The following is a 14,353-nucleotide window of genomic DNA, read 5'->3' as shown; positions in this document are numbered from 1 at the left end:
GCTGAGCCACAAGGGTGCGTGTCTCTAGGAATTACTGGATATAAAGAATAACATTTCTCATTTCTCACACCCAGCTCTTGGGGGTGGGGGATGCATTGACGAAGTGCGTGGAGAGCTGTGGCAAACCCTGTAAAGCAGGAGGGAGGGGGATGCCTGTGCCTGTCCATGTCTGTATGTTTGTGAATTAACTATTCATTTATCAGAGGGGGTAGCCGTGTTAGTCTGGATCTGTAAAAGCAGCAAAGAGTCCTGTGGCACCTTATAAACTAACAGATGTTTTGGAGCATGCCACAAAAGCTCATGCTCCAAAATGTCTGTTAGTCTATAAGGTGCCACAGGACTCTTAACTATTCATTATGTCCTTCCTGCTTGGTGGAGAATCTGCCCCAGGGAAAATGAAAAGCTCCCCACTGGCCCGCAGACAAAGCGGCAACCATTTTCCAAAATAAAGCTGTATTCTTCATCAACTTGTGTGTCCGTTTGCTCTTTGGGCGTGGGGAGCTGGGGCAGTGAAGGAGATTGGTAGAGCAGAGAGCAGCTCAACCCCACTTCCGCTGCTCTCGGCCTACCCAGAACAAGGGTGCGGGGAGCTGGGGTGTTCAGTGCAGCCAAGGCCTGGGCAGGGGACAGAGATGGTGCTCAGAAGGGCAGACGGAAGCCTCGTGGGATTGCACTTGGAGAAGCAATGGAACCAGTGCACAGCGGTTAGCACAGTGATTGCTACCTGTGACAGCACTGCCCTGGAGGGGGCTGACACAGGGGTAGCTGACTCAGTAGCTGGCCTTGACATTCTTGAAGGTCACAGCAATTGCGCTACTGCAGAGGGAAGACAGCAGGGGAAGCAGGTTTGCTGTGCAAGGCTTTGTCCTACCTCAGACTGGGCGGGCACAACGAACTGTGGCGGGAGGTTGACATCGGGCACTTTGCAGTCTGTAGTGAACGTTACTGGGAAGACGAGGGGGTTTTCCACCTTGACGGATGAGGACGTGCTCTGCCGAACAGGGGTAACCATCTCGATGGTGCTGACTGGACCGGAAGGGATGGCCTTGAACGTGACCAGGTAGAACAAGTACTCCTGTGTCGCCTCATTGCGAAAGGTCACCTGAAATCAAGTACAAAAGAGGTAACAGTCAGATCTAGGGGAGCTGGGAGCTCCTTCTGGGCTGGGGGCTGGTTCTGGTCAGAGGAGAAATGAACTCATCTTGGACTCTTCCCACCTGCCTCCCATGCACACCTGGCAGAGAACAGGGGCCCTGATCAGCTTCCAGGGGAGCTTTACTGTAGATGCCCAACTACCAGAGCAGTCTCTTCATTCTGGACACCCAAAAGTTTCAGTGTTTTGGTTTAGACTCCTAGAGACACCCACCCTCATCCCCACACGCGATCAGCAGGCAACCTTTCCTTTGCAGTGCCGCAGGGCCTGGGAGTGGTCTACCTTGGCACTGAATAGCCCTTCCTTGTAAGAGAAGAAGGTGAGTTTATAGTCCTTCTTGGAGGAGGCAGGCACTTCCGTGTAATCCAGCCCCTTCAGCATGGTGGTGATGTCCAGCTTTTCTGGTTTGATCACATCCACTATCACGTGGAATCTGGGGAGAGACAAACGAGAAAGGTCAAAAGGCCTCATGTCCACTGCAAACAGCCAGACATCCACCAGGTGGCAAACGTTTAAGCAGGCTGTCCAACTGGTGCAGCGAGAGTATGTCTACACTGCAGTAGGGACACGGGCGCTGACACATGGCTACGCCCTGCCCTAACGCCCACAAAGCCCTGTGACATGCACCCGCACCCCTCACAACACAGGCTGACTGGCTCGCCCAGAGTAGAGGTCTGAGCCCACGATCAGCTGTAGTATCACGCCTGCCCACTTCCCTGCGGCTCTTGTAGCCAGGCTTGTGTTCGGACAGTCCACCAAAGCTATCCCACAATTCCTGGGCCCTGCACGGTCTGGCCCTTCTGCTCCTCAATAGTTGATCCAACATGTGCTTTGTGGTTTCAAACCACGTGACCAGGGCCAGCTTTAGGGAAAATGGCACCCTGGGCGAACTTGCATTTTGGTGCCCCTGGCTTGTGTGTGCATGGCACCCCTCATTGCTGCTGGCTCCTGTGGGCTCCCCAGGCTCCCCACCCTCCCTTACCCCCAACCCCTGTACTGTGCCTGCTTTGCCCCTAATGCCTGTTCCCCCTCCTGTACCCCTAATCCCTACACCCCCTTCATGCCCAACCTCTGCCCCCTCCTGCACCCCAACAACTGCCCCCTCCTGTGCCCCTCACCCCTGCACTGTGCCCCCTTCACTCCTAACTGCTGCACTCCATTCCTGAGCCCCTAACCCTGCCCTCCTGCACCCCAACACCTGCCCGTCCTGTGCCCCAACTCCTGCCCCTCCATCCTGTGCCCCTAACCCCGCATCCCCCTCCTGCAACTACATGGGGAAACTGACCTGGATGCACAAAGCAGCTGGCACTGCTGCTCACTTCCCCACTGGCCTGCTGCTCGAGCGGGGAACAAGGAGCTGTCAGTGCTCCCAGGAGAGCACCTGATGCCTCAGCAGCACAGCGTAGGTGGGGAAGAGATCTGGATGCAGGGAGCCCTGGGGGGGTGTGTGTGTGTGTGTGTGTGTGTGTGTGTGTGTGTGTGTGTGTGTGTGTGTGTGTTGTGTTGTGTGTGTGTGTGTGTGTGTGTGTGTGTGTGTGTGTGTGTGTGTGTGTGTGTGTGTGTGTGTGTGTGTGTGTGTTGTGTTGAGGGGAGTGTGTGTGCGCCTGAGTGAGTGACTGCGCTGTCTCTTTAAGAAATCACTCAGGATCAGGAGCCTGAACTCGGCTTGTTCAGACACAAGCAGCCGCCCGGGGCCCCAGAGAGGCAGCAGCACACACAGATCCCCTTGTCCTGTCACCCTAGCTTAGGAGAAATGGGGTACATGTGTGGGGGGAGGGGGACACCCCGCCATCAGCCCCCCTTTCCCCCCGCAGAGCAGACAGGAGACACTCCCAGTGTGGAGTGGCCAGGGGCGCCTCCAGGGATGAAGTGTGGGGGGCAGGACAGGAACAGCAGCAGCTGAGCATGTGTAGTGGGGGGGGGCACCCCTGCTCTGGAGGAGTCACCCAGCTCTGGGTTGTTCCTCCAACTGCCCCTGCCCCTCACTGCTGCTCTCTCGCCTGCCAGCCCCGCTAGCCCAGCTGGCTCTCAGCAGCAGGTCAGGTGGGAATCCAAACCCTGCGCACGGCACCCCCTTGGGCGGGCTGCCCTGGGCAGGGGCCCATACGGCCCACCCCAAAGGCCGGCCCTGCATGTGACCCGTCTGAATTCTAACGAGGATGGATCAAATCCTGTTGGCTCATTTCTCTGATCTGTAAGAAACACAGATGGGGCCTTGTCATCCTCATCTGTAGAGTCCATTGTTATCTAACAGGCGAGGGTCTGTGGGATCTCCTGAACCCCAGGGGGAAGTGCATAAGCTAGGGCTTAGGCACCGACTCCGTGGGTGCTGCGTAGCTGGAGCACCCATGGGGAAAAATAAGCGGGCGCTCTGAACCTACTGGCAGCCGAGCTCCCTCCCCCACCCCCCCATTGCCTCCTTCTCCCCCTCCCAGCGCTTCCCACTCGCTGCCTAACAGCTGTTTGCCAGCGCTTAGGACTTTCTGAAAGGGAGGGGGAGGAGTGGGGACATGGTGCGCTCCGGGGAGAAGGCAGTAAAGAGGCGGAATGGGGCGGGACTTGGGGAAAAGGGTGGAGTTGGGGCGGGGCGAGAGTGGGGCAGGGATGGGGCCAGGAGTGGGTGGGGGTCGAGCACCCACAGGCAGGGCCAGCGCCTGCATTTAGGCAGCTTAGGCAATTGCCTAGGGTGCCAGCATTATTAGGGGGCGGCATTTTGCCAGAGGGGGCGGCAGGCAGCTTCGGTGGACCTGCTGCAGTCGTGTCTGCGGAGGGTCTGTTGTTCCGCGGCTCCGGTGGACCTCCCGCAGGCACAGCTGCAGCAGCTCCACCGGAGCCGCAGGAGCGGCGCGTGGGGCGGCGAAATGGCCATGCGTCTAGGGTGCGAGAAACCCTGGCGCTGGTCCTGCCCACAGGGCAGAGGGGCTATGAGCTAGGGCAATGGATGCCAGCTCCAGTCCCTGGAGCATAGGGCTCCTAGGCCACAGTCTGCTCAGCCCGTGGGGTAGTATGTGATGGATCACAGGTAGTTGCTAGGCCTAAGGCAGAGTGTTATTACAGATGGCGGGGATGGGTGATGTCCCTGTGACAAGCTTGCTGAAGGCCTAATCACGTATTGTTTCTAGAAAGCTCTTGCCTTGCCAAACTGTTGGGCAAATTTTCCCCCAGCTACTATGGGGAGGGAGATGGAGTTTATTGGCATAACCCCCCGCAAAGCAGAGCTGACTGTCAGCCAGGTCCATGCTTCCTGAGAGAGGAATAAGGGCCAGTCTGAGTGCCTGCAAACTTGTGGCCTAGACAGTCTCTCAGAGGCTTTCTGGGAACCAAGTCACAGCACACACTGGCTGATGGCTGGGAGTTGTCAGGGTAACACCAGTCTGGAGAGCCCCGCTCGGTGCTGCTAACTGTGAACAGCTAGGCTCATCCCAGTTTACCTTTGTGGCTTGTTCAGCCAGTTCGCGATGGGGAGCAATTCGGTGTAGGTAGTTTTGCACGGCACCTCTCGGGCAATGGTCCCTGAAGACTTAGGGGGCTCTGCAGTCCCCTGCAGGAGGTACTGCAAACCTGTCCCATCGGGGAGCGGAAAGAAGATGGAGCCCTAGAGACAATGCAAAAGGTTGGTAGGTTCCCCTGCCTTCAGGGTCCCCGTTCAGCTTCTCTCCTGAGCACATACATGCATGGGCCAGAGCTGCTGGTATGAGGACAACTGCTCTGTGCTGCACTGCCAGGGTAAGCCAGCCATTTCCACCAGCCCCGAAGGACGCACCCCAATGCAAGGCTGATCCTGCAACGGTGAAGAATCAATAGAGGGGGTTCCTACTCTACTGCTCATCCCTCCTGCTGGTGTGGCAGAGAAGAGGTGGCATGGCTGGAGAAAAGCAGGCGGGGTCAGGCTGTCATTGCACTATGCTGATTCTCAGCTGCGGTACAGTCACTCTGCGGCTGTGCGCAGCTGGCAAAGGGACTGGCCGTGCCCAGAGATATAGTAGCAGCAGCGGAGTGCAAAAGTGAGCTGTACTCTGTGCAGATCTGCATCCCGGGTTCTGCGCCCCAACGTCTCCAGCAGTTGCCTTAGAAGCAGTCTTGGCAGTCACCATTGCTAATAAAGCTGGGGAATGGTGAGCTTTCTCCCATGGCCCTCATTATCCCTGCCATGATGCTCCAGCTCCCAGACAAGTCTCTCTCCTGCAGATTCCCCAGGTGAGAGTGTGCAGCCTCCCTCCATCCTCACTCCTGATTTATAGCCTGCCTCCCCTGCACACCCGCCCTTCCCTTCCCTCTTCAGCACTCCCAGGGAGCTGCTAGTAGGCTGCAGACCGGCATCCTTGGACCAGCAGAAAGATTCCCCAGCAAACCTCCTTGGGGCAGTGGCTGTGACCTCCAAGTATGGGGGACATCTTGGAGAGGCCTTTTAGTGGGGCACAGTGCTTAATTCAGGCAGCAACAGCTGCTCTCTGTGAAAGCTGCCACACCTGGTGCAGTCCTGGTTCAGTAGCTCAAAGTCTGTCTACACTGTAATCAGAGGGGTGACTGCAGCATGTCCAGCCATATCCAAGTGAGCTCTGAGAACAATAGCAGTGATGTCTTGGCAGCATGGACTAGCAGCCAAGTCCAATCACGATTTTATAGACCTCAGTCATATCCCTCCTCAGCTTTCTCTTTTCCAAGCTGAACAGTCCCTGGTTTTTTCCATCTCTCCTCAGGTGGAAGCTGATCCACACCCCAAATCAGTTTTGTTGCTCTTCTCTGTACTTTGTCCAATTCTAGTAAATCTTTTTTGAGATGAGGCCACCAGAACCCCATGCAATAGGGGCATTATTATATGTTCTGATTATCTATCCCTTTCTTAATGGTTCCTAATAGTCTGTTAGCTGCTTTGACTGCCACTGCATATTGAGCAAATGTTTTCAGAGAACGATCAACGATGACTCCAAGATCTGTTTCTCAACAACAGCTAATGTAGACCCTGTCAGTTTATATGTACAGTTGGGATGATGTTTTCCAATGTGCATCACTTTGCATTGATCAACACTGAATTTCATCTGCCATTTTCTTGCCCAGTCACCCAGTTTTGCAAGATCCCTTTGTAACCCTTCACAGTCAGCTTTGGACTTTACCAGTCCATCTTGAGTAATTTTGTATTGTCTGCAAACTTTGAGACTCACTGTTTACCCCTATTCATAAGCTGCCCAGCACGGGTCCTAGTACAGATACTACTATTTAACCCCCCCAGGGGTACCCTGCTATTTACCTGTCTCCACTGTGAAAACTGACCGTGTATTCCTACCTTTTGTTTCCTATCTTTGAGCCAGTTACCGATCCATGAGAGGACCTTCCCTCTTATCCCATGACAGCCTACGTTGCTTACAAGTCTTTGGTGAGGACCTTGCCAAAGGCTTTCTGAAAGCCCAAGTACACTCTATCCAGTGGATCACCATTGTCCACATGCTGGTTGACACCTTCAAAGAATTCTAATGGATTGGTGAGGCATGATTTCCCTTCACAAAAACCAGGTTGACTCTTTCCAATATACTGTTGTGATGCTGGGCCTGAAAGGTTTAAGCAACCAGCAGGGTAAATGACCCAAATCCAACCTTTATAGACACGTTAGAAAAGTATGTAAATGTTAATTAGGGCTATTACACAGAGCTAGTTACTATAGCCACGCTAAGTGGACTAGCGCTTTGAAATGCAAACCTGTATTGTTAGAAGTTAGAGGTAATACTAATTCTATGTGTTTACTTAGAGCTTGCTAGAGGTTAGCCATGTAAACAGACAGTTCCTGCTGTTAGTATAGTTTGGGGGGAGGGATAGCTCAGTGGTCTGAGCATTAGCCTACTAATCCCAGCGTTGTGAGTTCCATCCTTGAGGGGGCCATTTAGGGAACTGGGGTAAAAATCTATCTGGGGACTGGTCCTGCTTTGAGCAGGGGGTTGGCTAGATGACCTCCTGAAGTCCCTTCCAACCCTGATACACCTCTACCCCAATATAACACTGTTCTCAGGAGCCAAAAAAGCTTATCACATTATATTGAACTTGCTTTGATCCACCAGAGCACACAGCCCTGCCCCTCAGAGCACTGCTTTGCCACATTTGTGTTATATCAGGGGAGAGGTGTATTCTATTGATTCAGAGATCAAAGGGGAATATTAACATTTAGATGGAACGTGGGAGTGATAACACCATTGTCTATATTTTATTTTAAAGTTTGTGGTAAATTGTCTATAAACTGCTTAATGGATAATTACCTTAAGCTGAGGAATGCAACTAATTACTCGGGTATGCATAGAAGATAGTTAGTTCTACTTCAGAGCTGCTATTCTTCACCCAAGGAACCCCTGCTGTAAAGAGGCTATCACAGCCTTCCAGAAAACGGTATAAAAACTCTTGGGACCTGATCCTTTTATCTCAGATCCACTTGATGCTTCATGCGGGGGAAGGTTGAGTCATAAGACTGAGATCTCCAGTCCCATCTGGATCACCCTGTGTATGGAACATTGGCCTGAACCTATGGACTAATTCTAAGAACTATATGCAGCTCCAAAGCTCCCCATCTCTGCTATGAAACTGATCTCAGAACAGTACTCATGTCTGTATGGATACTGATCTCAGAACGGTACTTATCTCAGAAAGGTACTCATGTCTGTATGGATACTGATCTTTTAACCATTACTCACTCTCTTTTCTTTTTCAATAAATTTTAGTTTAGTTAACAAGCGTGTATTTGCTGTGAGCGTGTATTTGGGTAGGATCTGAAATAGTCATTAACCTGGGAGGCAATGTGTCTGATCTTTTGGGATTGGTAGAAATGACTGGGCTGTCTGGGAGGGAGCCCAAAGGCTGGGTTGCTTTTAAGGGAATTGTGTTTTGACTTCTGTGTAACCAGTAGGATATTATAGAAACTGTTTTGTGGCTAACTTGGTGGATCTAAGTATTGGAATAATCACCAGCTTTGGGAATTGTCTGCCCCATTCTTTGCAGTTTGCCCTAATTGAATATCCTCATTGTGGCCCGTCTGGGTCCCTGGTCACAACCGTGTTCATCTCTGTGTCTGATATTTCTCTTCTTTACTATAGTTTCAACCAGTTTATCTGGTACTGAAATGAGACTTACCGGCAATTGCCAGGTTCGTCTCTGGAGCCTTTTTAAAAAATTGGCTTTACATTCCAGTCATCTGGGACAGAGGCAGATTTAAGCAATAGGTTACAAATCACAGTTAGGAGTTTCATATCTGAGTTCCTTCAGACCTGGGTCCAGTGACTTATTACTGTTTAATTTATCAATTTGTTCCAAAACCTCCTCTGTTGACACCTCAACCTTGGACTGTTACTTAGATTTGTCACCTAAAAAGAATCACTCGGGTGTGGGGATCTCCCCCATATCCTCAGTATTGAACACCAATGCAAATAATTCATTTAGCTTCTCTGCAGTGGCCTTCCCTTCCCTGAGTGCTCCGTTAGCATCTCAAACATCCCGTGGCCCCACTAACTGTTTGGCAGACTTCCTGCTTCTGATGGACTTTAAAAAAAATGTTGCTTTTAGTTTTTGTGTCTTTTGCTAGTTGATCTTCATATTATTTTCTGGCCTCCCTAATTATACTTTTGCACTTGACTTGCCAGAGTTTTTGCTCCTTTCTATTTTCCTCAGGAGGATCTGACTTCCAATTTTTAAAGGATGCCTTTTAGTATCTAACCACTTCTTTGACTCTGTTGTTCAGCCATGGTGGCAGTTGTTTGGTCCTCTTGCTGTTTATTTTTTCATGTGGGGAATATGTTTACTTTGAGCATCTATTATGGTGGTTTTAAAACGTTTCTATGCAGCTTGCAGGTATTTTTGTACTCTTGTGACTGTTCCTTTTAATTTCCATTTAACTAGCTTCCTCATTTTTGTGTAGTTCCCCTTTGTGAAGTTAAATGGTACCGTGGGTGTTTCTTTGGTATTTTTCCTCCTAAAAGGGTGTTAAATTTAATTACATTATGGTCACTATTAATGAATGGTTCAGCTATATTCACTGAACCAAATCCTGTTCTGCACTTATGACTAAATAAAGAATTGCCTCTCCCCTGGTGTGTTCCAGGACTAGCCACTCCAAGAAGCAGTTATTAATTATATCTCAGAATTTTATCTCTGCATCCCATCCTGCTGTGTCATATTCCCAGTCAATAGGGGGATAGTTGAAATCCCCCATTATTATTGGGTTTTCTGGTTTTGTAGTCTCTCTAAACTCCCTGAGCATTTCACAGTCACCATCACTATCCTGGTCAGGTGGTTGGTAGTACATTCCTACTGCTATATTCTTATTAAAGCATGGAATTTCTATCCATAGAGATTTGATGGTACTGATTCAGATTTTTACTATATTTGACCCTATGCTCACTTTCATCCCCCATCTGCACAACCTGCTCTGTCCTTCCGATATATTTTGTACCCTGGTATAACCGTGTCCCATTGATTAACATAATTCCACCAAGTTTCTGTGATGCCTAGTATATCAATATGCTCATTTAGTACTAGGCACTCAAGTTCACCCATTTTGGTGTTTAGACTCTAGCATTCACACACAAGCATGTATAACATTTGTCAATCCTGTATTTAGTTGTCTGCCTTCCTGGGATGTAACTGAACTTCTTTGGTTGACTGTTTCTCTTTGGTTCCTACCTATACTTTATCAACTTCTATCTTCTCCTCTTTACTAGGAGAATCCTCATTAATAAATCTTCCCCTGTGGATGTCAGAACCACGTGCTGCTCTGGACCTGTCGGCTTTTCCCCAGCCCTTCGCTGAAAAATTGCTCTACAACCATGAGTAATTTTAATTTTACATGCCAGCAATTAGGCTCTGTTTTAGTTTAGGTGGAGCCCATATTTCCTATATAGGATCCCCCTTTCCCCAAAGGATCCCCAGTTCCTAATAAATCTAAATCTCTCCTCCAAACACCATTGTCTAATCCATGCATTGAGATCCTGTAGTTATGCCCGTCTTCTCAGCTCTGTGTGCATTTCAGAGAACGCTATTGTGGAGATCCTGGACTTCAATCCAAATTTTGCCTCCAGGACCTCTCTCCTACTTTTCCCTGTCATTGGTATCTACATGAACCAGGATCACTGAATCTGCCCCAGCACTGCAAATAAGTGTATCTAGATGTATTGCGAGGTCCGCAATCTTTGCGCCTGACAGGCAATTCAGCATGCAGTTCTCCCAGCCATCACAAACCCAGCTATCAGTATTTATAATAATTGATTTCTTCATTACCATTGCCTATCTCTCCCTAATAACTAGTGTCCCTTCTCCCAGAGGGGTCTCCTCAGTGCAAGGGATACCATGACATGATGTGAAGGCCAAGACTATAACAGGGTTCAGAAAAGAACTAGATAAGTTCATACAGGATGGGTCCCTCAATGGCTATTAGCCAGGATGGGCGGGGACACAAAACCATGCTCTGAAGAGTCTCTAGCCTCTGTTTGCCAGAAGCTGGGAATGGATGATGGGGATGGATCACTCCATGACTGCCTAGTCTGTCCATTCCCTCTGAAGCATCTGGCATTGGCCACTGTCAGATATGACTACTGGGGTAGAGGGACCATTGGTCTGACCCAGTATGGCCATACTTATGACATCACCCGGATGGATGGGGCTCATTTCAACACTCAAATCCTGTGAAAATCTTTGTTTGAAAGCTTGATACACCGGTTACTCTCTCAGAATTAGTACTCTGTGTTATCAGGTCTCTAGGAGTGGTTACAAAGGTCTGGTGCAATAAAAGAAATGGCTGCCAGTGCTCTTACACCTTCACAGCTCACATACCTGATGCTTCTTGTTCTCCACGTTCATGGTGAGGGGTCTGTAAGTGATCTCGTAGGGCTTGTTTTGCTGATGGGCCTCTACCCTGATGAATTCAGGACCTTTCCATTGTTCCCCCTCAATGATGGGCTGCAGGTTCCATGACTGGTTGCTCCGGTTGGATAGCATGATAGTCTGGGTGTGCTTTCCACGCACCTGACATGTGAAATTCATCACCTGCAACAGAGGAACACAGAGAAACCGCATCCCCCGTAGGGAATCCATTCCATTCACCTATGGCATTGTGGTGTGGGGGGGTGCAGGTACTCCTCACCCATATGCAGAGACACGAAAGGGAGAGGTGTGGAGGACAGACAGGGAGGCAGGCATGTATAAACACAGAAACAGAGCTCTCCCTTATAAGAGCATTGTGCAGATTTTCATGGAGGGCCCAATTGTGCAGTTTTTATTAACACAAGCAGGTCTGCTGAAGGCAGTGGGGCTACTCATTGTAAGTGCTGCAGAACGGGCAGGGATCAATTACAGTCTCCTTTGTGAACTGGCTGCTTGGTTTGGTTTGAGTTCTGCTTTTGGAATTCAGGAGGCCTGGGGGATCCGGCACTCAGGAAATGTCCGTCAGTGCCAGAGCTCCCATTCATGGCCCCTCCCTTCACAGGGTGCTGCCAGGCCCACACTGGAGCTACAGAGCTGGGCATGAAGTCTGTGTCATTATGGAAGTTGGAAGATCCTCACTTGGACCTAGCCCTAGAATTAAAGCTCTGTCCTGCAGCAGTTTCCACCTGAGCTCTTGCTGTTCCCATTTGGACACTGGGGGAATATGCTGTGCATTCACAGCTACACTGCTGGGCTGGGAACCAAGCCAGCTTCTAGGCTGGTCTGGGGAATGGCACAGCGAGTCCCTCTCTGCTAAGTTACCTCTTTTGTCATAGGCACCACCACGCAGCATCCAGTCAGAGTGAGCCTGAGCGCTTCACTGCCCTGGATGCAGCACTGCAGGTTGTCATAGTGGATATCCGGGTTCAGCTCACAGGGATGAAAGGTCACTTCTAAGGGGACTTCCATGCCTGGGGAGAGGTAACCCTCCGCTGGGCTGATGGAGAAATCTGGCTCAAAACTCTTGATGTCCCATTTAAATCTTTCCAAGAAAAGCACAAAGAAGAAAAGGAGAGATTTAAAGCTGGGCTCACCATGCATCCCAGGCCGTGCTGGGAAAGATGGGAGCACGGTTCTCTCAGCATCTCTATGACTTTCTGTGCTGTCAGTCAGCTAGAGATACAGCCCTTGGGCAATAGCATGAAGGGGGCTATGGGCCTTCACAGACATGTAGGTCCAAGTCTGCAGCCCTTAGACACGCGGCAGCGTGCACTGGCACTGAGCTAAATGGGATGATTTGGCTTGCGTGAGTATCTCAACAACAGTGGGGGCTACAGAACTGGGCCTGCAGGGAGGCCATGTTCCACCACCCTGAAGGCAGGCTACATACTGTTCTGCTATCTCTGGGTTCTGGGGACAACACGGCTCTAGTAAAGATCTCCTGGGGCTCAGGTTCACCACAACCCTCAGTGGAATAGGGCTTGTACAAGGATGCTACATCACCTGACTCCTATGTCTCCCGTGTTCTGCATGAGGACACGCCGGGAAGCCTGGCTCCGCTGCACCACTGCCCCAAAGGGGATATGATCCTGGTCCAAGCTCACTTCAATGCCCTGGCAGCAGCCCCGCACCACAAAGAAGGAGCGCAGCAGCCCCATGCACTCGAGCATCACCTCCTCTGTGAACTGCGGGATGCGGCACTTTGGGGAGAAAGTCACTTCTACGCTGCAGGTGCCCCCTTTGGGCTTCAGAGTTATGTCGCTGGATGGAGACAAGCTGAGAACCTGCCCAGACAGATGGCCAAAGGTGATGTTTGACAACTGGGAACATAGAGCCCTCAAGAGCTATTGAGAGTAACAGGAGAGCTTTCCCAGAGCTACTTAGTGTCATTCCTGTGCTGCTCTCATCATCATTAGCCCAATCCCAATCGCTCCCTGGAATAGTATGTCCCTATAGTGCCTCTCCTCAGCTGCCGTTACATCTATGCCAAGAATGGACCTGTTTGGTGGATGGGTGGGAAGGAGGGAAAATACTTGCTCTTCCATAGCATCTTCCATCCAAGGATCTCGAAATGCTTGACGGACCCCTGGGAGATGAGTTAGCTTTAGTTTACAGAAGTGACTTGTCCAAAGTCACCCAAGATTCAGCAATGAGTCAATGGCAGAACTGGACCATTGGAGGAAACTTCCTCTTCTATTCGTCAGTGTTGCGCCATGTCCCATGTTGTTGTTACCTAACTCCATAAACAAATCTAACCCATAGATGGGACTGAAACTCAAAATTCAAATCCAGATCTGCATCTCCTCCGGGTTCAGTGGTGGGAGTTTGTATATAGAGCCTTTGCCCAAGCCCACCTCTACCCTAAGCAGAACCACTCTAACCCTTAATGCTTTAGAGAAGCTGTTATCAGTCCTCTTCAATATGTTTTGGTCCATTCTTTCTGTATATTCAAGTCCCACTGCTCTCCCCATCCTGGAGTTCTGGTCACAGCTTTCAGGAGGGTCTGGCATGGCGACTGTATCATATTGAATAGTCATTTCTTTATTGATCCTTAAAATGCTGTGTCTTTTCCAGGAGAATCACACCTGGAATCGGGGTGCTCAGGGGCTGGCAGCAATTCTAGTGGGGAGATGTGCCTGGAGTTTTCAGGACGGATTCTGACAGCTGGGAAATGGTTTGGAGCTCTAGTCTGGAAAAGGGGAGGAAGGAGGCAAATCTGCAAGTTGGAGATGGTTAGTGGCTGGGGAGGGAATTAGTAGCCAGGAGGTGGATTATGAGGTATTTGTCCAGATTGGGATTGGTAGCTGAGATGTATTAATGTGCTTCATTCTTGACCTGGAGAAATCAATTTTAGGGGTCACAGGATAGTTCAGTCTCCAGGGCCAATTCATACCTTAGCTGATTTGCTAAGACTGGCAATAAAGGCAACAATTCGAGCCAATTGCAGGAGTGTGTTTTCTTATGCTATTAACACTTCTTCACAGGAAACTGGACTGAGTCATTTCACACGTCACAAAACAGCCTCCGGTCAGCAGAGCTTTCTGGTCAGTTCTAGCCGGAGCTGGATTTGAACGTGCACTGTAAAGGTGCAAGGCGCCAGACCCTATTAAGCCCCAGGGCCTTCCATCCCTTTCCTGCTGGCAAACATCACTGAAACATGTAATTCAGAACAGGGAAGTGGAAACCCTGAAGAAGCTAAGGCTGGGTCACACTCTTCGTGGACTGTTTGAACATATTCTGCTTTAACCCTTTAGCGTCTGTGATTCATCGCTCTCAGAGTGATGGAAAATCCAAAGTCCTTAGGTCAAA

General features: G+C 50.1%; 1 protein-coding gene across 2 annotated transcripts in view; it reads right to left on the bottom strand.

The window, feature by feature from the left end:
- The window catches only part of HYDIN (HYDIN axonemal central pair apparatus protein), a 401,019-nt gene that overhangs the window by 4,063 nt on the left and 382,603 nt on the right, over window positions 1–14,353 (bottom strand). For both annotated transcript variants that reach the window (XM_032795387.2, XM_032795390.2), the window contains 6 exons: window positions 12,548–12,828; window positions 11,867–12,086; window positions 10,955–11,167; window positions 4,585–4,748; window positions 1,436–1,586; window positions 872–1,102 (listed from right to left, as the gene is read on the bottom strand). In XM_032795387.2, the coding sequence (XP_032651278.1) occupies window positions 872–1,102; window positions 1,436–1,586; window positions 4,585–4,748; window positions 10,955–11,167; window positions 11,867–12,086; window positions 12,548–12,828 (1,260 nt within the window). The remainder of the gene's footprint in view (window positions 1–871; window positions 1,103–1,435; window positions 1,587–4,584; window positions 4,749–10,954; window positions 11,168–11,866; window positions 12,087–12,547; window positions 12,829–14,353) is intronic.

This window comes from Chelonoidis abingdonii, chromosome 19 (assembly GCF_003597395.2).
Source record: "Chelonoidis abingdonii isolate Lonesome George chromosome 19, CheloAbing_2.0, whole genome shotgun sequence".
Taxonomy (NCBI): Eukaryota; Metazoa; Chordata; order Testudines; family Testudinidae; genus Chelonoidis; species Chelonoidis abingdonii.
This window is presented reverse-complemented; position numbering and strand designations above follow the sequence as displayed.